Source organism: Panthera pardus, unplaced genomic scaffold, assembly GCF_024362965.1.
Source record: "Panthera pardus isolate Hobbes unplaced genomic scaffold, ASM2436296v1 HiC_scaffold_21, whole genome shotgun sequence".
In the NCBI taxonomy this organism is placed as follows: domain Eukaryota; kingdom Metazoa; phylum Chordata; class Mammalia; order Carnivora; family Felidae; genus Panthera; species Panthera pardus.
In genome coordinates, this window is record NW_026526777.1 from 12,175,022 (window position 1) to 12,200,005 (window position 24,984).

General features: G+C 39.3%; 1 protein-coding gene across 3 annotated transcripts in view; it reads left to right on the forward strand.

Annotated features, from left to right (window-relative positions):
• Positions 1 to 24,984, forward strand: part of EPRS1 (glutamyl-prolyl-tRNA synthetase 1) — a 72,238-nt gene that overhangs the window by 32,714 nt on the left and 14,540 nt on the right. For all 3 annotated transcript variants that reach the window (XM_019465650.2, XM_019465651.2, XM_019465652.2), the window contains 10 exons: positions 113 to 225; positions 4,033 to 4,150; positions 9,118 to 9,474; positions 17,337 to 17,570; positions 18,608 to 18,870; positions 20,958 to 21,009; positions 21,913 to 22,122; positions 22,525 to 22,597; positions 24,102 to 24,181; positions 24,415 to 24,516. In XM_019465650.2, coding sequence (XP_019321195.2) covers positions 113 to 225; positions 4,033 to 4,150; positions 9,118 to 9,474; positions 17,337 to 17,570; positions 18,608 to 18,870; positions 20,958 to 21,009; positions 21,913 to 22,122; positions 22,525 to 22,597; positions 24,102 to 24,181; positions 24,415 to 24,516 — 1,602 coding nt within the window. The remainder of the gene's footprint in view (positions 1 to 112; positions 226 to 4,032; positions 4,151 to 9,117; positions 9,475 to 17,336; positions 17,571 to 18,607; positions 18,871 to 20,957; positions 21,010 to 21,912; positions 22,123 to 22,524; positions 22,598 to 24,101; positions 24,182 to 24,414; positions 24,517 to 24,984) is intronic.

Consider the following 24,984-nt stretch of genomic DNA (forward strand, 5'->3'; position numbering starts at 1 on the left):
TTTTAACATATTTGTTGAAAATAGCCTCTGGAAAAACAGCTTGTGCTGTAGAGTTCTCTTGAGTGCTCTGATTTCTGAGAAGGTGTATTTTCATCTTCTGTCCTCTTTACAGCATGAGGAACTAATGCTGGGCGATCCCTGCCTGAAGGATTTGAAAAAAGGAGACATTATACAACTCCAGAGAAGAGGGTTCTTTATTTGTGATCAACCATATGAACCTGTTAGGTAAGTAAATGTAGTTAAGCGTTCATTTATTTTTTTAATTTTTAATTAAAAAATTTTTTGTAAATTTTTTTATTTTAGAGCATGTGAGCAGGGAAAAGGGGTAGAGGCAGAGAGAAAGAGAATCTTAAGCAGGCTACCTGCTCAGCATGGAGCCCAATGGTGGGCTCAATCCCACAACCCTGGGATCATGACCTGAGCCAAAATCAAGAGTCAGATGCTCAACTGACTGAGCTACCTAGGCATGCCTGTCTTTGAGCGTTTAAATGAAAATGCTTAAAGTTCTTACAGTAAATAATATTTTAAAAATTAAGTTTCTACTTAAGTACCGTCCCTGATAATTCTCTATTCGGTCCGATTTGTTTGTTTTATATTTAGTATTTCAGGCTTTATAGTAATAAGGGGTAACTTTGAAACAGTAATTACTAATAACAAATTATTCATTTCTAAAATTAAACCATCTTATAATTCATCTTCATGGAGTCCAAGTATAAACAAAAAAGTTTCATCATATCTTACCTTTGGGTGAAAATTATCACTCTTACCTCTTTTTTCATAGTGTATTTTCTTTTTTTAAATTTTTTAAAAAAATATTTATTTTGAGAGAAAAAGCATGAACTGAGGAAGGGGCAGAGAGAGAGAGAGAGGCCCAAGCAGGCTCTGTGCTGTTAGAGTGAAGCCCCATCCAGGCTTGAACTCACAAAACATGAGATCATGACCTGAGCTGAAATCAAGAGTCAGATGCTTAACCGACTGAGCCACCCAGGCACCCCTGTGTTTCTCTTTATTTTATTTTTTTATTAAAAAATTTTTTTTGATGTTTATTTATTTTTGAGAGAGACACAGAGCGCAAGTGGGGGAAGGGCAGAGAGAGAGAGAGACACAGAATCCGAAGCAGGCTCCAGGCTCTGAGCAGTGAGCACAGAAGTATGATGCTCAACCCACTGAGCCACCCAGGTGCCCCTCCCTCTGTTGCTTTTTAAACTGTGAGCTAATGGGATTATTAGGAAAACTTTTAGTTTCTAAATTTTTGTCCGTGTTCCTTTTGGTTTTCTTTTTTGTCTCTGCTGTTTTTTCATTGTCATCTCTTGCGTGATCAGACCTTTCTCTTGAGCGCTACACTTGGGAATCTGATGCCTTTTAGACATCCTTGAATAGATATGTCAAACCCAGTATCTTCAAAATCCCGAGATCCTTAGTACCATCTCTGCTTTGCTCCTTCATCCCCTCATTCCAGTTGGTAAACTCTAGTGCTTTAACTGCCAGTCTAGGCTATCTCTGTGTGGCCCCTGCTCTGCTGTGTTAGCCCCTCCGCCCCTGCCCGCCCCTCCCCTGGCATTTCTTCTTGATTACCAAAACAGCTTCTAAAGTAGCGTCCCTGCCTCCAGTTCTGTCCATTTCTAATCCACTTTTCACATGGGCCCAACTCTAAAAATTTCAAAATAACAATTTTATCACATTTCCCCCCCTGCTTAAAACCTCTTCTTGATTTCAGGGTAAAATCTAAACTTCTTAGTGTGACTTGTAGGATTTTTTTATGTTGTGGCCTCTCCACCCCGCTGAGCCATATCTTTTGTAATTACCCTCTCACGTATCCGTCCTGTTCAAGATACTGGATAGCTTGGAGCTTTCCAAAGGCATCAAATGCTTTTGAACCTCCTGTCCTGCCTTTTGCTGGAATGGCCCTGCTTTTTCTTCAGCTGGGTAACCTTTCAGATGTTACTTCTCCCAGAGCTCTGGTCTGGATAGGTACCCAACCTATGTATGTCCATAGTATCTGGCACTTTTCCTCTTTAGAGTGTTTATCACACTCTATTGAATGTGTCTTGAATGCTATTGAATCTGTCTTGTTTCCGCTACTGGAATTCATTCATCAGGGACAGATACTTTTTTTTTTTTCCCTTAATGCCACATTGCATTCAGTCATAATAACATCATACATGTAAACAGTGTGGTACAGTGCCTGGTACCTAGTAACCCTTGTCACACATTTAGTGATGATGGTGGTAGTGGTGTGGGTGGTGACGGTACCACAATTAGAGTAATGCCCCGAACAGAGTAGGTTCTTAACTTAGTCTAAAAAATTGTCGAGTTTAAACAAATGTGCCGGATCAGTTGGATGGTCACATGCAAAAGAGTGAAGTTGGACCTCACTCCATCTACAAAAATTAAGTATGAATCGAAGAACTAAATATCAGAGCTAAAACTATAAACCACTTAGGAGAAACATTAAGTGTAAGTCTTTGTACCTTAGCATTGCTTTCTTAAACAAAGCACAAGCAACCGAAGAAAATATACATAAATTGGACTACATCAAAATTAAAAAATTTTGTGCTTCGAGGGATACCACCAAGGAAGTGAAAAAACCCACAGAATGGGAGAAAAATGTTTACACGTGTGTCTGATAAGGGACTTGTGTACAGAATAAATGAAGAATTCTCACAACTCATAAAAACAGATTAAAAATGGGCAAAGGATTTGAATAGATATTTCTCCAAAGTGGATATACAAATGATCAGTCAGCATACAAAAAGATGCTCAGTATCGTTAGTCATTAGGTAAATGCAAATCAATACCATAATGAAGCGTCACTCCACACCCACTGGGATGACTATAGTCAAAAAGACCGACAATAACAAGTGGTGGAGGATGTGGAAAAATTGGAACCCTCATACACTGCTGATAGGATTATGAATTTTAAGATGATCTGGCCACTTTGGAAACTGTGGCAATTCCTCAAAAAGTTAAACATAGAGTTAGCGTTTGAGCCAGCAATTTCCTCCTACCTGTGTACTCCAGAAAAATAATAACGTGTTCATAAGAAACTTTGACAGGAACGCTGAGTAGCCTCATTTGTAATAGCTAAGTTACAAATAACCCAGATGTTCCTCAGCTGATGAATGGATAAACAAAATGTGGTATGTTCATACAAGGGAGCATTATTCAGTCCTAAATAGTGAGGTACCCTTCATGCAGTAGCGTGCACGAACCTTTAAACATACGCTAAGTGAAAGAAGCTGGTCACAGCCGACCACGTATTGTGTGACTCCATTTAAACAAAATACAAGAATAGACAAATCCATAGAAACAAATTAGTCGCTGCCAGATGCTAGAGGCATGGGGGACCAGGAAGTGGTAGATAAAGGGCCCAGAATTTCTTTTTGGGGTGATGTAGATGTTTTAAAGTTAGAGGGTGGTGATGTTGCACAGTTTCATATAACCATTGAATTGTGTACTTTCGAAGGCTGATTTATAATAATATCTCAATAAGACTATTTAAAAACATTGCAGAGATACAGGACCCTATTGTCACTGAATTCTTTTTGTTTTTCCTACAAAATTTGAAGAAATCATTTGCTTATGAATAGTCTCCGGGACAGTGGATCTTGCTAATTACTTTTAGAATTGAGAAATTCTTATACATGTTTTACAGAAATTCTTCTGTTTATAAGCAGATTAGGTGTGGTATGTAGACGCACTTGCTCTAAATCAAGAATGAGACCATTAGCAGCCACTAGTGCCATTTCTGGTGACAGAGTAGCTTTTGTCCAGGAGTTAGCATGTTTATATCTATAAAAAGTTCTTAAATTGGAAGCATGCACTTAGAACTGCAAATTTTTATTTGTGTATTTATTGGTTTTAAACTACTCTGAAGAGCTTCTGATTTGAATAATAAGAGAATGGACTGTTTATACTTTGAAAAACATTAACGTAGACGGTACCATTGAATTAATCTAGGAATTCGGTTTTAATTGATGTCAGATAATTTTGTTCGAATAAACTTTTTTTGACCCTCTATTTTCTCTTTAGCCCCTATAGCTGCAAAGAAGCCCCATGTGTTTTGATATACATTCCAGATGGACATACTAAGGAAATGCCAACATCTGGGTCAAAGGAAAAGACCAAGGTAGAAACAACAAAAAATGAGGTAAATGTTGACTTTTATGGATATGGCTCTAGTCGATGATATTTTTGCCCCAGGGTTTACACTCTTTCTTTACCTTCAGTAATCTCTGCATTCAATGTGGGGCTCGAACTCACAACCCCAGGATCCAGAACATGCTCCACCAATTGAGCCAGCCAGGTGCCCCAAATCCTTTTCTTTTCTTCTTCTTTCTTTTTTTGGAGAGAGCTCACATACCAGTTGGGAAGGGGCAGAAAGAGAATCGCGTAGGGCCCACCCCCAGCTTGGAGCCTGACATGGGGCTCTATCTCATAACCATGAGATCACGACCTGAGCTGAAATCAAGAGTTGGACACTCAACCAGCTGAGCCACCCAGGCCCCCCCCTTTGTTTTTTTTTTTTAATAACCTGTCTACTTTAGGATCGTTGTGTAGAGCTAAAGAGTACTTAGAGGACCACCTGTTCTTAGCTACTCATTTACACATGGAAAGAAAAGGAAAAATCCCTTGCCCAAGATAACAAAAGTTGTTATTGACAGAGTTAGGACATTGAAGCGGTTTTATGGTTCCCTATCTGTACTTTTCTGTCAGACTCCAGTGCCTCTGAGAGAAGAGCTCCTGATAGACCGAGGTTCAGAAAAGAGAACATGGATAGGAGTTGCCATGTTGTGGGCGATAGGTTTCTTTCTTGAATCTTGGACTCAGATTGGACACTGCCATGCTAATTTACTGTTCCACAATGATTTTCCTGTACTTGATTTTAACACAGCAGTTGTGGAAAATTTAGTTTTGCAAAGATATGACATCATTGAAAGAAATGTAGCATACTGTAATGTTAAGACTGAACCACTTTGAGCTTGTAGTACATGCAAACTACAAACATGTAATGTTTGAGAGATGCTGGGTATATTGCTCTGTTTACCTCAAATACATAAAATATTTTGTGGCACCCTGGAGCACCTTGATACCTGGTTTGGGATCCACAGATGTTGGCAATTGGGTAAACACTGATGATTTGGTATCAGCGTAGAAGATACTTTGGAGGGTGGACTGGAAGTAGGACTAGAAGATGTTATGAGTGGTGAGGAAGCCAGAGCGTGAGAGCATGGAGGATGTAAAGGAAGACATGAATTTGGGAAGTAGAATTGTTGAGACAGTAATTTCTAATTCTGTTGGGTTGACTAGGTAAATAAAGATAAATAACCTGAGCTAGGGAAGACAGAGACACGTAAGTTTATTAGATGTGAGTTTGGAACTGTTTACAGTGATGATGTCGTGGCTTGAGCTTTTAATTTACACAAATATTGTGGGATCTCAGCCAAAAGAAAATTGAAGAAAAACAAGAGGTTTTTAAAAAAAATTTTTTAACGTTTATTTATTTTTGAGAAAGAGAGACAGAGTGCAAGCGGGGGAGGGGCAGAGAGAGGGAGACAGAGAATCCAAAGCAGGCTCCAGGCTCTGAGCTGTCAGCACAGAGCCCGACGCGGGGCCCGAGCTCAGGAACCTGAGATCGTGACTTGAGCCGAAGTCAGGCACTTAATGGACTGAGCCACCCAGGCACCCCGAAAAATAAGAATTTTAATGGGGCAGTATCTGCGTTCTGTTTTTTATAAGTATATACCAGCAGCTCTCAAACTATTTAGTCTCAAGACCCTTACATTCTTAAAACTGGACCCCTTTTGTTTTATGTGAGTTATGTTTATTAGTATTGGCTACACTAAAAATAAAATTGACAAGTTTTTAAAGAACATATTCATTTTAAAATGACAATTATAAACCCAATTATATGTTTATATAAATAACACTTTTTATGAAAAATATGTTTTCCAAAACAGATTTGTGAATTAGAATGGTGTGGTTTTTGCACTTTTATTTTACTTACTTGTTTTTAAATGTTTGTTTATTTTTGAGAGAGAGTGCACACATGCGGGGGAGGGGCAGAGATAGAGGGAGAGGGAGAATCTTAAGCAGGCTCCGCGCTGTCAGCACAGAGCCTGATGCAGGGCTCAATCCCATGACCGTGAGATCATGACCTGAGCTAAAAGTCAAGTGTCAGGTGCTTAACCCACTGAACCACCCAGGCGCTCCAGCACTTTTAAATCTCTCTTTAGTGTCTGACTTAACAGCCTCCAAGACATTGCATTGTACCCTCATGAAGGACTGACTCAAAATGACAGACTACGTGTTAGTATTATTATTAAATAACTGTGGGCTCGCAGCCCTCCTTCAAAAGGATCTCAGAACTCTTCTGGGTTCAGGGTGCCTGGGTGGCTCAGTCAATTAAGTCTTCAACTTTGGCTCAGGCCATGATCTCATGGTTTGTGGGTTCAAGCCCCGCGATGCTCCACGCTGACAGTGTGGAGCCTGTTTGGGATTCTATCTCTCCCTCTCTCTCTGCTCCTTCCCAGCTCGTGCTCAATCTCTCAAAAGTAAACATTAAAAAAAAAAAAAAAAAGAAAGGAAGAAATCCTCTGGGTTCTGTAGACCACACTTTGAGAACCACTAGTATTTGTAATGAAATAAACATGAACTGGGAGATGTGGCTACCCATTCCCTCATTGGTCCCAGTTTCCACCTGTACCTCTCACCTTTTACGTATCCTATAACGATGCTAGTGTTATGCTATAAGTTTATGTATTCCTTTTTTATTTTCAAAATTTTATATACATTTTAGTTAACTAGCATATAGTGTAATATTGGTTTCAGAAATTTGTGTATTCCTGAAAAACTTTATGTTTTGCAAAATGGCATACTAAAAATAACAGGGCTGCTTTATTAGGGAAAATAGAGTTGGGGCAAAACACTAAGAATAAGAACCTGTACATCTCATGTAGTTTCAGTCAAGTGGTGGCTGGTTAGCAGTCATGGAAGGCTCAGCTAGGCTGGACATCACAGTGGCTCACTCAGAAAGTATCGAATGGAACAGCTGCAAGAAACCTCTTTAGTCTGGTAGCGTCCGGGTAGTGAGACTTTGTATATGACAGCTTGAGGCTTCAGAAGTGAATGTCCAGTAGACACGGTGGGAACACCATTGCCTTTTATGATTTAACTTTGAAAATCTCACACAGTGTCATTTCTGCTGTTGTCTGTTGTACCGAGCACTCATAAGCTTGCCCACATTTCGAGGGGAGGGGACATAGACTCCACCTCTTGATGGAAGGAGTGTCAGAACGTTTGTGGATATGCTTTGGAACCTGCACAGACCCTCCTAGAAACTCAAGAACAGTTGACTGGCATTGGTGTCCAACACTGCAGTCAGCCATTGTTTGCAGCCTTAAATCTTAAGGCTAATGCCCTGTCCTTTGATATGTAGGTTTGAGGGTATTTGCCTCTAGTAGAGATCAGTGTCATCAAAAATAAAGTCTGACTCATCATGGACCCTGCTTCATCTTTTCTGTTCTTTTCTTTTTTTTTTTTTAAAGCCCAGGAGGATAGTTTTTTGAAATTTCTTCATTTACACTTGCACCTTCATTTGATGGCTTAATGTTATGGTAAACAGTGTTTTTAAAGTACCACCTGCACTCAAGCCACTTCTAAAGCTTTCTCTTTTAATAGTGAGAAAGCTTTTCCCTGAATGCTTCTTTGTCTCATGTACATGAACGAACACACTGGGAGAAATCACCACCAGGTGGTGTGATTTTTCAGTGTTACCCTAATATTATTTCGTTCTTTACCAGGCATGATTGAGTCCGTTCACGTTATCAAAAATAAGTATAACAGAACAGAATGTATGCATTTTTGGCACAGAGTGGCTCCCTTTGTGTATTTTCCTTTACTGTATAATAGGCATTTATATGTGTATATTAACATTCATGGTTGTGTATTTTGAAGGAGTAGTTTTGAGTGTATGTAGGTTTTTTTTTTAAGATTTTATTATTTTTTTAAGTAACTTCTGCACCCAATGTGTGACCCCGAGATTAAGAGTCACATGCTGTACCCATTGAGCCAGCCAGGTGCTCCACGTGTATGTGGTTTTTGACTTACATGCTAACTTCAGAACTTAGCCCCCATGTAAAATGCAACTCTGATGTAGCTTAAGGTGCTTCTTAGCTATCCAGGTAAAGATGTCTTAAAGACCATTCAGAATGCTGGGTCTGGGGTCCGGACAGAGTCCTGGCCTAGAGATGAAACATTTTAGAGGTAATGCATGTGACTCATGAATATGGATGAGATTTTGAAAAGTTAAGTGGAAGACCATTGAAGAAAAAAGTCATGGGGAAGGTATGATGTGAGCTGGGTTTTAAATTTGGAAGGGTTTCAGTAGGGTAGAAAGCATCCTAGGCAGAAGGAAAGTATGACATTGAGAATAAAAATAGCACAGTTATTCACTATCCAGAACATATCTCTAGGTTTATTGCATACACCTTTATATAACCATTTGCCCATAAGTATGTAATTTTATACAAATGGAGTTGTTCCACAGTACTGAGTTAAATTTGTATCAGTGTTTCGTGGAAGTCTTCCTTGTCAGTAATCGAGATATTGTCTCCTCTTTTACAAAATTAATAATACCTAAAACTCCGTGATACTTTTTCTCAGGCTTTGTAACTAAAAGCTTTACACATATTTATTACCTTTATTTTCCCATCACACTGTTGGGTTCAATACAGTTATTCCTGTCTTTTAGTTAAAACCAGAAACAGCTTTTGTAAGTAATTCAGGGTCGCAGTATGTGGTGGAACAATGATTTATTCTCAGATATATTGGATGTGTCATAATTTCTTTAATCCTCTAATGGTTAAGATTTAGGTTATTTTCAGTTTTTTACTGTGATAAAAATGCTCCAGTGAAATATCTACCTACGTCTGTTTTTATTTCTGTCATTTTTCATTAAGATAAATTGTTAGGAGTGAGGTTATTTACTTAAACTTTTTAAGGGATTAAAACTTAAAAATTTTTTAGCATGGAATGTTATAAGACAGTGTGTATAATTTTGTGGGAAGACATTTAACATGAATTAACTATTTCACTTTTGGTTTTCTGTCTCTGTAGCCAACTATTCCTTTTAAGGAAAGACCAGGTCCTTCTTTGGATAATACTTGTGCTACATTTGAGGATTCCTTGGTCCTTTACAACAGAGTGGCTGCTCAAGGGGATGTGGTTCGTGAATTAAAAGCCAAGAAAGCAGCCAAGGAAGATATAGATGCGGCTGTAAAACAACTTTTGGCCTTGAAAGCTGAATATAAGGAGAAAACTGGCCAGGAGTACAAGCCTGGAAATCCTGCCGCACTGGTACAGAATGTTTCTTCTGTATCAGTAGCACGTCCTCTGGAGAGTAAATCTCTGTATGATGAAGTTGCTGCCCAAGGAGAGGTGGTTCGTAAACTGAAAGCTGAAAAAGCCCCCAAGGTCAGTATGCTGGAATGAGTCGAGACAGCATTGTGAGGAAGCTCATGAATTCAGATGGTCTAGGATGGTCGCGTCTCATCTTCTGTAAAGACATACTGTGTATAGACTGCTTGAATATTTTGGCAGAACAGTTAACACCTACTGATGCCTGCTGTGTGCCAAGCTCGAGATACTAGCAAGCAGCAGCTCACCATCTAGTTGGGAGAGGTGTCAGGGAAGAAACATACACGCCGTATCCCATGTGACGCGACTGTAGTCCTGTATGACGTGTAAACTGTTCTCCCAAGTGTTTGTGGTTGTTAAGTGGCAGGGAAGGAGGAAGCAGTTCATAAAGGATATTTAAAATAGTCCTGAGGTAGAGGAAGCCCTTTATGGATGAATAAAGTTCAGGGAAGGTACTCTTTAAGCATAGATCCGTGCTTCTCAAGCTTCATTGTACATCAGAATTACTAGGGAGCTTGCTAAAACACCGATTGCAGGGTCCCACCTCTTGAACTTCTCCTCAGTAAGTTCACAGTATGCAGAGAGTGTGCACTTGTAAACAGTTGTCCAGGGGATGCTTGTGCTGCTGGCCTGGGGCCGGGTGTGGAAGACACACACTGGCAGAGGCAGAGAGGTATGAAGGTTCAAGGTGTATTCAGGGAGTAATGGGTTGTCAAGAGGTTTTGGACCAGTGACTATTTCTCATTCTTCTCAGGGGAACCCTAAAGTGATACTAAGTTTTGACTAAAGTATACATATTATTCTTGTTTTAATGATATCTTTAGGCAAAACATTTAGCCAAATGGATGGTAGCACTGAGTATGGAACAGGATTGTTTGCTGTGAGAGATGAAAGGAATGGCATCTGTGGTAGAAAAGGGCCATATTTAATAATCAAGATGTACAGTTCTGTTCAAACAGTAGTGTAGTTCTAAAACATGACCCAACGAGTAGTGCTGTAACTGGATATAATTCAGTCCCTCTTAAACTTCCAAAATTATAGACTCTGGGCTGTGACAAGAACACAGAGAGGTATGGGGAACTCTCGGACTTGACTTCTGGTACTGGAGGGGATATGTTGTCCCATCAGTGTCCTGGGCTTTGGTTGGAGAAGAATGGAATAGGAGGTTCCTCACCTCATTAACAGTTGCTAGGCCTCTGACTGGAAACTGTCCCCCTAAGATTCTTTCTTTCATGGACATTTGACCTCTGCTGAAGAGAGAAAATGCTTTAGGGAAGTCTTAAGGTTTTGGTCCAGAAGTTAATGTTTTTCTCTCTATTGTGAAGTGTGATAAATCTTTTTTCTCTTTAGTGAGCCTGTTGGAAGTCCTGCAGAGCCATGACGATCTTAAAATAGCTCTGCTCCTAGGAATAAATCCTGGAGCTTAGGACATAAATCCTTGATCTCTCCCACCCTCTGGCAAGGTTAGGAGTATTTCCACTCTGTACATGATCCACTCTATAGATCACACACAAGCTATGGACCCCTCTCTAGATGTCATTTGAGGGGAAGAGCGTTGGTCTTTAAATTCCTTCATTCTGAGGGGCTCCTGGGCGGCTCGGTCAGTTAAGTGTCTGACTTCGGCTCAGGTCATGATCTCACGGTTTGTGAGTTCAAGGCCCGCATCGGGCTCTGTGCTGACAGCTCAGAGCCTGGAGCCCGCTTCCGATTCTGTGTCTCCCCCCTCTTTGCCCCTCCCCTGCTCATGCTGTGTCCCTCAATAATAAATAAACGTTAAAAAAAAAATTAAATTCCTTCATTCTGAGTAGAGTATATTGAGATTCTGTGCTGATTATTGGACAGCTAATTATGTGTGGGGTAGTAACAGCAGTAACCGTTATATGTAGGGCAACAGCCAGCTACACCTCCCATCTCGTTGAGTAATGGATTATGGCATATTTTCCTGACACAGCATTGTCAAGCTTATGAAAAGTCCACCTATGGGTAAAAAAATCTGTGTCTTTGGTAATTAGTCAGATACTTTTACTAGGTGCTTTTTGATCATGGTGAATGGGATACTGAAATTAAGCTGACTTTAGTTTAACCTTGTTTTAATTGAATGCTTAAAATGCACCATAGCAGTGTTTTAAAATACTGCTTGTATTTTTTCTTCTCTAAATGCTAACAGTGGCACATAGTGCTCTTTCCTGTTCCAGAGAATCAGCCCAATTGCTAGGAACGGACGGTGTTATTTAGACCACATCTGGCACTGTGGACTACACACTGGTGCTGTTCTTGCATTGACTCCTCCCCACAGCTTTGTTCAAGAGTGTCCAGATAATGCTCCCCTTTTTATTGGCTTGTTTTAGTAACCAGTAAGAAACTGGATCTGAGAGTAACTTCCTGAAGTTTACAAAGCCTGGCTTCTAATTTTGCAGTCAAATTCCAAGTTATTTCCCTTCAGAGGTGATGGGAGTGGTGTATTGCATTAGGAACACTAGAGAGTTCTGGTTTTACCAGTTTATTAATTTATTAAGCAAGTCCGTACACATTTTACATTAATAACTTGTCTAAGCCTCTTATTTCCATTTCCTACAAAAGTAGCTTCTGTTAAGTCATGTTCAGTGGCTAAGTAAGCGATAGTTACAAGCTTCAATTAGACTTTTCTTTTTCTGTTTGTCCGTCCATCTGTTCTCCTCCCCTGCCTCCCTCCCCCCACTTGAGGATCAGATACGTGATTCTGTGTAGGAACTTGTAAGCATAAAGGCAGAGTATAAGCAACGGGTAGGCAAGGAATGAAAACCTGGAAGAACCTACCTTCAGTTTCTCCTTCAAGTCCACCTTCTGCTCCTCTTTTCCTTTTTCTCCTGCTCAGTAGGTTGTTACAAAACAGCGGGTCAGGCAGATACAGTGCGAGTTGCATGTCTGAGAATACACCAAAGATAAAATAATTCTGCATGCTGAGTTATTTAAAAATGGAAGTCACTTTTCAGATTTGAAATACTAACTTTTAAAGCTCTAAAGTTATAGCTTCAAAAAATAAAACTTTGATAAATAATAAAACACATTTCTCTAATTTGAAATCTAAATGAATGCAGTTTGAACATGAAATTACAGTGTTGCTTGAAATGAGAGTCAGAAAATTAAGGGCTTTATGGAATACTTAACAACACTTTAAACTCTGGGACCGGGTTTGGCAAACTGTAGTCTGCACCTGTGTTTTGTAAGTGAAATTTTACTGGGACACAACCATGCGTTTTAGTTTACATATTGTCTAAGACTGTTTATGGGCTATAATTGCAGAGTTGAGTGGTTATAACAGACTCTCAAAAACCTACAGTATTTTTTATTGACCTGGCCCTTTACTGGAAAGTCAGCTGACCCATCTCTTTAGAGGACAGAGTTTTGAGAAGCTTTATGGTAATGACTTTTTTAATTGAAATAATAAATGGCAGCAAAATCAAATGATTATCATGTTAAATAAAAACAATTTAGGGGCACCTGGGTGACTCAGTTGGTTAAATGTCCGACTTTATCTCAGGTTATGATCTCACAGTTTGTGGGTTCAAGCCCACATTGGGCTGGCTGCTGTCAGCACAGACCTGTCTTGGATCCTTTGTCCTCCTCTCTCTCTACCCCTCCCCTGCCCATGCTCTCTCTCTCAAAAATAAAAGAAAAACTTAAAAAAACAAAAACAATTCACAGTTGTTGCATCTTGTCATTGACAGCCTCTTTTTGTCCGATCCCGTCCCAGTGGACAGATGTTGATCATCTTTTACTTCTGCACTTACAGCATTTCAGTTCATGGCATGTTATTTATGCCCCCAGTAATTCATCTTCAATATCCCACCCATCTGTGCTCTTTTATATTTTACACCAGTGTTTGTGGTTTTAAAACCCAAATCATAGCTTATCTGTATTTAGCTTAAGGAAAGGAAACCCCATCATTCTACCCCTTTGTCTGGTAAACAGGCTATTCTAGGAAACCACTGCCCCTCACCCCTACCCCAAATAGCCTTAAGAATTCTAAGGCCAAAAAATAAAGATTGAAGGGGGAGAATATAAGAAGAAACAAACCCATCCTTTTCCTTGACAGAGTTTGAGCTTCTTGTTTAGGATTTGTATGTGGTGGGTTTCTGCTATATCTGTATTTGGTACTTGATGCAAACTTGCTTTTGCTCTAAACAAGTATAAAACCTATCCATCTTGTCTGTGAGACCAGACACTTCACAAGACTGGCTACAGCTTAGGGATCTTCTAGGAAAATCTGAGGAGTTTGTATTGACTGATTTGTGTCAGAGAAAAGTAGCAGATACATTGTGATTTAGGTAAATGAACTATTAGCTGAGAAACAGCAGAACAGGTGTTCCAACCTGACTCTAGTCTGGGTCCTCTGTTGTGCTGGACTGGCTCCTGGGATTGGGGTTCCATAATTGGGCTGGTTGGGATTTCCTTACAAGGTTGGGATTTAAATAAATTTAAGTAGATTTAAATAAAATTTATTTAAGCTAAATACAGGTTTCTAATTAGTTGACTTAGGAAAAAAAAGACCCTTCTTTGAAAACCTGTGAACTTTTAGTTCGCTAAATCTCCTAGCAGACTTTTTTGTATGAGACCGGCTTCATTTCTTTCTCTCCTCAACTTGGGAGGATTCCTGCTTTGGATTGTCATCCGTCCCCCCCCCACCAAGTGAGAATCTGCTTCCGGAGTCATTATCACTGATGTGTGCAGGTGTAGTTCTCTCAAATTATGTTAGAAAGGAACAAAAAGTGGGAGAATGTTTATTATAGAATTGGAAAACATTTTTTTAAAAAACTGTTTTCGCTGATAATTAAAGTGCTCAGGCCCTTTCGAAAGGTTCTGTTCTTAAAATTTTAAATTGGTAAAGTTCTAGGTTTTTCTTACTAAAGTTCTTTCTAGAACTTTCTAGAAAGTTTCCATCTAGTAGCTGCTGCCCACATGGCTGTTTGGGTACTTCTCAATCTGCACACAGCCCTATGAGTCAGCTCTCATCTGCAGATCATGTTTACTTCCTCCAATTCCCATCTTAAACTTTCCACAGAAGTGTTCGTGTGTAGGCTGTTCCTTTCTCATTCATCTGCATCAACAATTATTTACTGAAAACTTTTCGTGTTTGATTTGGCACACGTTAGATAAGTTTAAAATGATCTTTGTCGGGGCGCCTGGGTGGCTCAGTCGGTTAGGCGTCCGACTTCAGCTCAGGTCACGATCTCGCGGTCCGTGAGTTCGAGCCCTGCATCGGGCTCTGGGCTGATGGCTCGGAGTCTGGAGCCTGCTTCCGATTCTGTGTCTCCCTCTCTCTCTGCCCCTCCCCTGTTCATGCTCTGTCTCTCTCTCTCTCAAAAATAAACGTTAAAAAAAAAAAAGTTTTAAATGATCTTTGTCTACTAGGAACTTAAAATTTATCAGCATACGCTTAGTAGGGTTCTGTTGTTTACTCTTGTATGGAGTAATACCATCCAATTTCCCTTTGTAAATGCCTCTTATTCCAGAAAACTAGAATATTAAAAGATATTTTTTCCTCATTGTAGGAGTCATCATTAAGTAGAATCAAAGATATCTTTTGAAAATGCCGTTTTCGTGGCATGGCAGGAGTGAACGGGACACTTAGATCATCGTTTCATACCTTCTGTGATGCTTGGCAAACTGTGAGGGTCAAGATCACAGACTCTAGAATAAACCCTAGATGAAATCCTGGCTCCACTGCCACTTAGTGTGTAACTTTGGGTAAGGTGCTTAGTCTTTCTAAGCTTTACTACTTGTATAAAATGAGTCAGGGTTATTTCGAGAAATAAAATGATCCACGTAAAGCACTAAGCATAACGTCTAGTACGCAGTAAATAAATAGGCCATCAAATGATAGTGCTAATTTTTTTATATTGATAATTCTAATTCAAGAATCTTTAGATACCTTCTAAGTCATCAGATAAAACTGCATAGGGAGTGGTATAATTTCGTTGTTTTGAAAAATAACCTGAATAGAAAACTTGGTTACCCACAGTATTCCATTTCTCAGTTGGAGGGGATATAAGTATATATAATTTAGTCTATTTTTAGAATATCCTATAATAATGAAGTGATGGACACGTTAGAATTTTCTTCTTTATAATATTTTGAATTGTAATCTTGCCCAACAAGGTTTTTTTTTTTTCTTCATGAAGTGTGTGCCATTTGACTTCAGACTCTGGTCAGTACTTGCTTATGGTGTAGATTGGAACTTCTTTCAAAGGCCTCTTTTTGTAGAAGTGGTTGCAGGAAAGTCCCTTAACTTTTTTCCCATTTTCTTTCTTTTAGCTGATGGAAGTTTCTTTTTCTTGCTTCTTTTATCACTAAGTGTGTCTTACTTCTTATGGACAGGTAGATTCTGCTGTGAAAATGCTTTTAACTCTTTTTTTTTTAGTTTTAAGTTTATTTATTTATTTTGAGAGAGATCATGAGCAGAGAGAGAGGGAAAGAAGGAGAATCCCAAGCGGGCTCTCCATCACCAGTGTGGAGCCCAACATGGGGCACAAACTCGTGAACTGTCAGATCATGACCTGAGCCCAAACCAAAAGTCAGACGCTTAACTGACCGAGCCACCCAGGTGCCCCCAAAATGCTTTTAATTCTAAAGACAGAATGTAAGCAAGAGACAGGTCAGGGGTACAAATCAGGCAAGCTGCCGGCTTCTCTTTGTGTGATTTCTCCTCTTCTGTTTACTCCTTCTGTGTGGTACCTGGTGTGACAGACTCTACTTCAGTACCAAAACGTTGTATCATAAGTGACGAGGAAATGTCACTTGTTGATTCATAGATGCAAATTCTTTAAAGGTGTCCCGGTGCTTCCTGTACGCTTTTGACCCCAGTTGTGGTAGTCTTCCTGGTTTCTGTTGTGTTGCTTTTAGCTGTCTGGAGCATTGTCATAATGTAGCCGTGAAGCTTGGATAGGGTAATTTTTTTTTTTTTTTTTTAACGTTTATTTATTTTTGAGACAGAGAGAGACAGAGCATGAAGTGGGGAGGGTCAGAGAGAGGGAGACACAGAATCCGAAACAGGCTCCAGGCTCCGAGCTGTCAGCACAGAGCCCGACGCGGGGCTCGAACTGACGGACCGCGAGATCGTGACCTGAGCCAAAGTCGGCCGCTCAACCGACTGAGCCACCCAGGCGCCCCTGGATAGGGTAATTTAGAGGCCCTTTTTCTCTCTGATTGATTGATGCCTTGCCTTTTCAGTGGTATCTTGGTCTGTGTTTAGACAGTACTACCGTTCAGGTAAGGCGTCCAGCTTGGGCCCTTTGCCTGTGTTGTCCTCTGCCGTCATCACAAGTGTCTCAGTTGGGCTGAGTGTTTCATTCTTTTTCATTCTGATTATGTTGAAGTATCAGAGGATGATGTATATAGGTTAATGTCTAATTAAAACCTCAGCACACCTTCCCATTGTATTATAAATTTTTAAAAGAATAATGTAACTGTTCTTTACTTGGGCCCGAGCTGGTTTGTTTGTTTTAATGCTGTATTTAGTGTTTGTTTACTAGGCTAATGAAAATAAGGTTTGTATAGCAAAGCCGTTGAGCTGATCTTTGTTCTGATTTTGTAAATGCTGACTCCACTACTTATAGACCCAGGGCTTGGACACTGCCAGTTTGCTTGGATATTCTATTATTTATTTGTCTGTTTACATGTGTAAAATGAGAAATTATGGTACTATATGTGTATGTGTGTTTACTTTTATGACTTGTATAGAGGATTATAATTTGATTTATGTTTTCAACATTTTTTTTTAGCTTTGATCTGTTATTTTATGATTGAGCTCCTTTGTTGCTTGGGTTTCTCCGTGATTATTTATAGGAATACTTTGACAGAACAAAAGATTTTTAATAATCATTGAAATTTTCAGATATTTCACAAAGTTTCAAATAATTGTTTTTTGTCTTTCATTTCAGGCTAAAGTAAATGAAGCTGTAGAATGCTTACTCTCCCTGAAAGCTCAGTACAAGGAAAAAACTGGGAAGGAGTACATTCCTGGTCAGCCCCCATTATCTCAAAGTTCAGACTCAAGTGCGACCAACAGCTCCGAGCCTAGGGGTCCAGAAACACCAGAAGCCAAAGTTCTTTTTGACAAAGTAGCTTTTCAAGGAGAAGTAGTTCGAAAACTTAAAGCTGAAAAAGCTTCTAAGGTTCGTGGGATATTTAGTTTGTATTTTTGTTTTTTACATTACAGGCTATTTTCTTTGCCCAAAACACTTTCTGGCCCATCAAATCTAAGTTCTGCTCACGTATTTCAGTTCTCAATTCTGTGTAGTTGAGAAGCCTTCGCTGACCATTTCTCTCCCCAACTAGATTTGACTGGACAGTCTCTTATATAAGACTCTGCCTTTCTCTGGCATAGTATTTAAACCCTGTGTATTTTAGCTGTTGGTTCAATTGTCCGTTTCTCTCTAGGTTGTGAGATCCTGGAGAATGGGGCCCTAGACTCTAGCAGTGCCTGGCTCATTGTAGGCCCTTGATGTCTGCTCTTTGTTTTACTCCATCTCCTAAAGCTGAATCAGTCTCAAATGGCAGGTTTTATTTATTTTGAGCTCTGGTGTAATTTGTGCTAATTATATTCACTTCCTAGGAGTAGGATTTTTTGGGTACAGATTTGTGAGTGGGAAACAGTAAGTCATTACAGGTTTTGAAGTTTAACCAGTAGTACAGAAACTTGATTACTGTTATTTTTATGATTGTGAAATGCTCAACATGTATAGTTTAATGGCTCCTGACTTAAATTGCAGTGGAGTGCTTGTTACATACTAGTGCTTTCTTACAGAACTTTCTCTGATGGCGGGCGTGTTGTGTAGCAGCTCTGTCCAGTACAGCAGTCGCTGGCCGTGTGTCGCCATTGAAGACTTGAAATACGGCTGTTGTGACTGAAGAACTGAGTTTCAAATTTTATTTACTTCACATTTAAATAGCCGCGTGTGGCTGGTGACTGCCGTTCGGATAGTGCAGTTATAATACTGTTTTTCAGTCCCTCTTTTGCATAATTCTGTTCCTGTTTATCATATTTTTTTGTTCTCAGTAGTTAGCATATTTAATGTTCGCCACCCCTACCCTATTCCCCTCTACCTTTACTTGTGTTTTCAAATCTGCTTTTGAAGCTTCGGAGATGGGTGCTTAGTCAGTGATTTGAATTAAATATTATCTTCTCTCTTCCTCTTTTGTTAAACTGAAGGAGCAGGTAGATACGGCTGTCCAAGAACTCCTTCGGCTGAAGGCACAGTACAGATCTCTGACAGGAGTGGAGTATAAGCCTGTCTCTGCCACTGGGGCTGAGGACAAAGATAAGAGAAAGAAAGAAAAAGAAAATAAATCTGAAAAGCAGAATAAACCTCAGAAACAAAGTGATGGCCCAAAGAAAGACTCCTTAAAAAACCGAGGAAGTGGACTGTCATCAAGTGGAGCAGGAGAAGGGCAAGGGCCCAAGAGACAGACCAGGTAACAAAGCGTGGCAGCTTCAGTAGGAGCGAAGCAAGGCTCTGAATGAATTCAGCTCTTAAATGGCTTTTTTAAAAACCAAATTTTGCTTCGTTTAACTGTCCCATGAGGTTGGAGAACGCTGGAAGTATAGTGCCGGCAGACAGCTGTTGTCGATCTTCTGTTTATTTCAATAGGCAACAGATTCGTTTGCTTGGTTCAGGAATCTCAGAATGTAAAAAGCTCAGTGAAGTCTCACTCTTACACTTTTTGTCCTTTCTTCCCGGTTTCTCCTACGGCCATAACGAGTTGGTAACCACAGCTGGTCTCTTCTGTAACCACTGACAGGTGTTCGTTTGGTCACACAGTAAAAACAAATATATGTAAACAATCCTTTTTTCCTCCCTTTTAACACAATTGGTAGCCTGACAGTAGTCATTGCTTTTTACCTTAAGCAAATTTTTTGAATGAAAATCTTTTATGGAATGACAACATCATTCTCAATAGGATTTTAAATTTGGTTGGTTAAATACGAAACGAAGGTGTTTTAAAGACAAAACAGTGGCATAGGTGGTGTTTCAGTACGTTCCAGTTCGTAGGAATAATGTGATGCCCCTGTCTGTAATCCCCATGGCAAAATTAGAGTGAACTTTGTGCCAGCTTCCTTTCATGGCTTAATAAGAGGAGAAAGCTGCCATTAGCAACTGCTATTGTGAGGTCTTTTGGTTTTAGATTTGTTTAGCTGATTTTAAAATTCTGCCTCTTAGTTCTCACATCATACATGCAGTATCTCCTTAAACAGAATATAACGGTGGTTTTTCTTGCCTTTTGACTGGGTGGTCAGATTTATAGATTATAAAATAATAGAAGAGAGAACAGAATCTCTCACCTTTTACCTCTTTGTGAAAGGGTCAGGTTTCATGTAGGCATCTTGTTGAGCTGTGTCAAAAGTGAAATAGCAGGAGAAGTCAGATATAAATACATTAAGATTTTAACCAGTATGCTTTGTTGGTAACTCTAAAACGTAACTAATGGGTGAATTTTCCTATGTGGATCATAAGCCACAGTGCTTGAATAATTACTGATGTTCCAAGAAAAGGATTCTCATCTGGAATAGTTTTTTTTTTTGTTTTTTTGTTTTTTTTTTAATCGCAGATCTAACTTATTTTAGAAGCATCTGTCTGTGCAACTTGTTTTTTTTTTTTTTAAACATTGATTTATTTTTGAGAGACAGAGACAGCATGAGCAGGGGAGGGGTAGAGAGAGAGGCAGACACAGAATCCAAAGCAGGCTCCAGGCTCTGAGCTGTCAGCACAGAGCCTGACTCGGGGCTCAAACCCATAAACTGCGAGATCATGACCTGAGCTGAAGTCAGATGCTTAACCAACTGAGCCACCCAGACACCCCTGCAACTTTTATTTACTGCAATTAAAAAAAATTTGTAGGGACACCTGGGTGGCTCTGTCCATTGAGTGTCCGACTCTTTGATTTCTGCTACGTCATGATCCCAGGGCCTTGGGATTGAGCCTCGTGTCAGGCTCCATGCTGAGCTGGGAGCCTGCTTAAGAGTCTGTCTCCCTCTGCCTCTCTCCCCCACTCATGTGCTCTGTCTCTTAAAAAAAAAAAAAAAAAAAAATTGTAGACCATGTAAAGCTTATTTATACACAGGCAGCTATTGGTTTTATACTTTTTGTATGTTACTTTCAGTGGGACACTGATCTTGCTAATTATAATTTTTTTTCTGGATTGAGGTTGGTCAAAGATTCTTCTTTTTAGTGAGAGAATCCCATGTAAGTAGATTCTTTATTACAGATACATTGCCTTATAAATTATAAAGGACTTTGTAAAAGAGATGTCTGCATTAAAATCATAGCTGTTCTTGGGCTTGACTTTCCTAGTTCTTTGTGGACAGTACCTTACCACCTTTAAGAGATGGTGAAATTGTTTTCTAGGTTAAAAACTTTATTTTGGGAATGAATGTACAAGAGAGATAAATATGGAAATAACTCATACTGAAGAGAAACTAATCTGTTTTGAGGCTTATTTTCATTCAACCTACAAGCAATTGATGAACGAAGGGATTCATATTTTATTTTTCATGCCTGCAGGTTGGGCCTTGAGGCAAAAAAAGAAGAAAATCTTGCAGATTGGTATTCTCAAGTGAGTATTTTATTCAGTTGATTTTTATGTTTTCAGTTTCTCAAAGACTACGTTGTATTTAGGTTCTAACGTTCAAAGTAATAATGTGTAATGTTGTTAGTAATATATAGTATAGTCCTTTAACGTGTCCCAGTTTTCAAAGCATGTTCACATAAAGCATTGAATTGAGAAGTAGCCCTATGAGATAGTCATTATTCAAGGTTGTTCATTTTTTTTTAACGTTTATTCATTTTTGAGAGACAGAGTGTGAGTGGGGGAGGAACAGAGAGAGAGGGAGACACAGATTCCGAAGCAGGCTCTAGACTCTGAGCTGTCAGCACAGAGCCCGAGGCAGGGCTTGAACTCACAAACTGTGAGATCATGACCTAAGCTGAGGTTGGATGCTTAACTGACTGAGCCACCCAGGTGCCCCATGGGGCACTTAGGCTTTAAAAAAAAAATTTTTTTAATGTTATTTATTTTTGAGAGAGACAGAGACAGAATGCGAGTGGGTTAGGGGCAGAGAGAGAGAGGGAGACACAGAAGCAGAAGCAGGCTCCAGGCTCCGATCCGTCAGCACAGGACCCGACGCGGGGCTCGAACTCACGAACTGCGAGATTATGACCCGAACCGAAGTGGGATGCCTAACCGACGGAGCCACCCAGGCGCCCCTGTTGTTATTTTTTAATGGTGAGGTAAAGGGATTAATCCAAAGTCACAAAGACAGTAAACAGGAGAAGCAAGATTGGAATTCAGATCTTAAGAGTTTAGGGCTTGGTGTTTCTCAGCCGAGGAAAGTCCATTTTACGGGCACAGTAACAGTGGAAGCCTTCAGATTTGAAGCTTGGTTATCATTCACTTGGCACTTGTAGTGTAATTTTGGTTTAATTTAGGCTTCACAGACTGTATTTTTCTTTTAAAAAGGTCATCACAAAGTCAGAAATGATTGAATACTATGATGTAAGTGGCTGCTATATTCTCCGTCCCTGGGCATATTCCATTTGGGAATCCATCAAGGACTTTTTTGATGCTGAGATCAAGAAACTTGGTGTTGAAAACTGCTATTTCCCCATGTTTGTGTCTCAAGGTGCATTAGAGAAAGAGAAGACTCATGTTGCTGACTTTGCCCCTGAGGTAAGTCAGCTTGCTTTATTTATTTTTACAGTTTTCTCATCAACTCGAAAGTGTATTTTCAGTTCACACTTGAATGGTAATTTAAATGACAAGTTACAACAACCAGTTTAGATAAATACACAGCCATTTTTAAAAGTGTATATATATATATATATATATATATATATATTTCTGTCTTCAGGGCAAGTTACAGTTCTGTTTGTTACATTAACTGGCTCTTACTTTTTGCTAAACATTTATAAGGACAGTAAGTGTCTACTTTTCTTACCATGAACAGCGGCAATTATTTTAACTTGCCTTAATTTCTCTAGCAAAAATTGAAGTAGAGATTTGCCTGCAATAATTGAAGTAGAGCTAAACTGCTGTTTAAAAAATGTGTGGAAAATGATTTTCTCTTCTTAGGTTGCTTGGGTTACACGATCTGGCAAAACAGAGTTGGCAGAACCAATTGCCGTTCGTCCTACTAGCGAAACAGGTGAGGACGGGCCTTGGAGCAGGAGGGCACTCACTGGGACACTAGAGGTGGCTTCTAGAGTCGAGTCTTCGTGTCTGTTCTGTGATATTTAGAATTCTTGTTGACGGTACAGAGTTGAACGAATGTTGATAAAGGTGAATGTATACTGAAGTTGCGTAGAATTTTATTCTGTGTGCAATAGTCATTAGGACGAAGGTGGTTTTTTTAAAATAAAAAACACTAATCATTTTTTATTTGATGCTGTAACTTTTCAGAACTTGCCAAGAATTTGATTCTTGGAATATTTTTTTAATGTTTATTTATTTATTTTGAGAGAGAGTACGAGCAGGGGAGGGGCAGAGAGAGAGGGAGAGAGAATCCCAAGCAGGGTCCTCACTGTCAGTCCGGAGCCCAACATGGGACCTGAACCCACGAACCATGAGGTCATGACCTGAGCCAAAATCAAGAGTCCGACACTTAACCGACTGAGTCACCCATGCGCCTCTCTTGGAATTGATAATAAATTTGCAAGCACTAATGTTTTATGCCATATTTTCTTAGGAATTTTTAGTCATTTTAACACGACATTCATATTTGTATAGGTTTTTATAGGTTCCTAAGTGACTTCATTTCCATGGTGTGTTATTCTTAAAGTAGTGAGTGGGAGAGGTGGAGGCAGCTGTTGTCTCAGTTGTGGAGGTAAAAAGAGGTCTCTGAGGTTGAGTGGTTTTTCTAAAGTTACATGTAGTGAGTAGGAGTGCCACTTGGAGGTTTTGAGTTTTGGGGCTCGTCAGTGTTTTGCGAAGTGATTATCCATCTTTAGAATGAGGGATTGTTTGCTCTTTATTTCATACTTCTAGGGATAACTCTTGTATAATATAAGGATGCATTATTGAAATTATGACCCCAACTGTTTTCAGATAGGCAGAGTTTTATTTTAGTAATTATAGGTAGTCGTGAGTACCTATAATAAGACCGACACCTTCCCTTAAATTAGCAGTTCATGATAAGAGCTTCCATACTTTGGATAGATGCATTGAATAGGTTTACTCTAAATAGATAAAATCTAACTTGCAGGATTCAGCAAGTTATTTAACTTCTCTATGCTCAGATTCTGCATCTTTAATGATGAGATTCAAGTATCTACTTTGTGGATTGAATGAGAATTGAACAGTATAATGATGCAAAGAACATGACATAGAACATGATATATACTCTAAGATCTTCGCTTAGTGTTTTTGAAAATAAAACAGCTGAAAAGCAGTCAAATTTAATGTCAAATGTAAATCCCAATGTAAAAAGAACATAAAATAAGGTCAAGTTTAGATAGATTTTCTTGACTAATCCGCTTTATGCAAAATATAACAATACCTTTTACTTACCATTACATACGTCAGATACACATTTACACAAACATCATTTTAATTTCTGGTAATTATGTTGTTGGTGTAACTGTTAGCAGCCTTCAAAGAGAAACAAAATCTTCAGTGATTAACTCTGCCTGTATTTGCCTGTATCTTTTCAGTAATGTATCCTGCGTATGCAAAATGGGTGCAGTCACACAGAGACCTGCCCATCAGGCTCAATCAGTGGTGTAATGTCGTGGTAGGTACACACTCTTTCTTCTTCTGTTCTTTCATTCTTATTCTTACTCATTTTTTTTTAAAGCACATTTTGTTTCTCCTGATTTTTATATTCAAGGGATTGGGAGAATGGAAGTATTTTTTTATTACAGTTATGGATTACAATTATGATTTCTGATTACTTACCACATGAAATTGTTAATAAAAATTGAAATGCTCTCCATAATGGTGAAATTATATTCCTGCCTCTTCCAGCGTTGGGAGTTCAAACATCCTCAACCTTTCCTACGTACTCGCGAATTCCTTTGGCAGGAAGGGCACAGTGCATTTGCTACATTTGAAGAAGCAGCAGAAGAGGTATAAAAAGTTATCTTCCATATTAATTATGTTCCATTTCTTTGTCCAGGCTGTGCTTTTTTTTTCCCCCAGCTGTAAGTAATACAGTGCTGTCTATTTGTATAGAAATCATTCAACAAATAAATACAAGTTGAAATATAATCTGATCTCAAAATAACTTTAAAAGATAATTTACTGGTATAATTGTTTTGTTACTTAAAATTTATGTATTACTTGTTAAAAGAAAAAAAAAAGCAAGTTATTTACTTATTTATTTAGAGAACACGAGTGGGGGAGCGCCAAAGAGAGAGGGAGAGAGAGAGAATCCCAAGGAGGGTCGGTGCTGTCACATGGAGCCCAACGTGGGGCTTGATCTCACGATGTGCAAGATCATGACCTCAGTGGAAATCCAGAGTCAGATGCTTGACCGGCTAGCCACTCAGGCAGCCCTTATATTTTCAAATGAAAGTTTTTTCGGACTTCCATGTA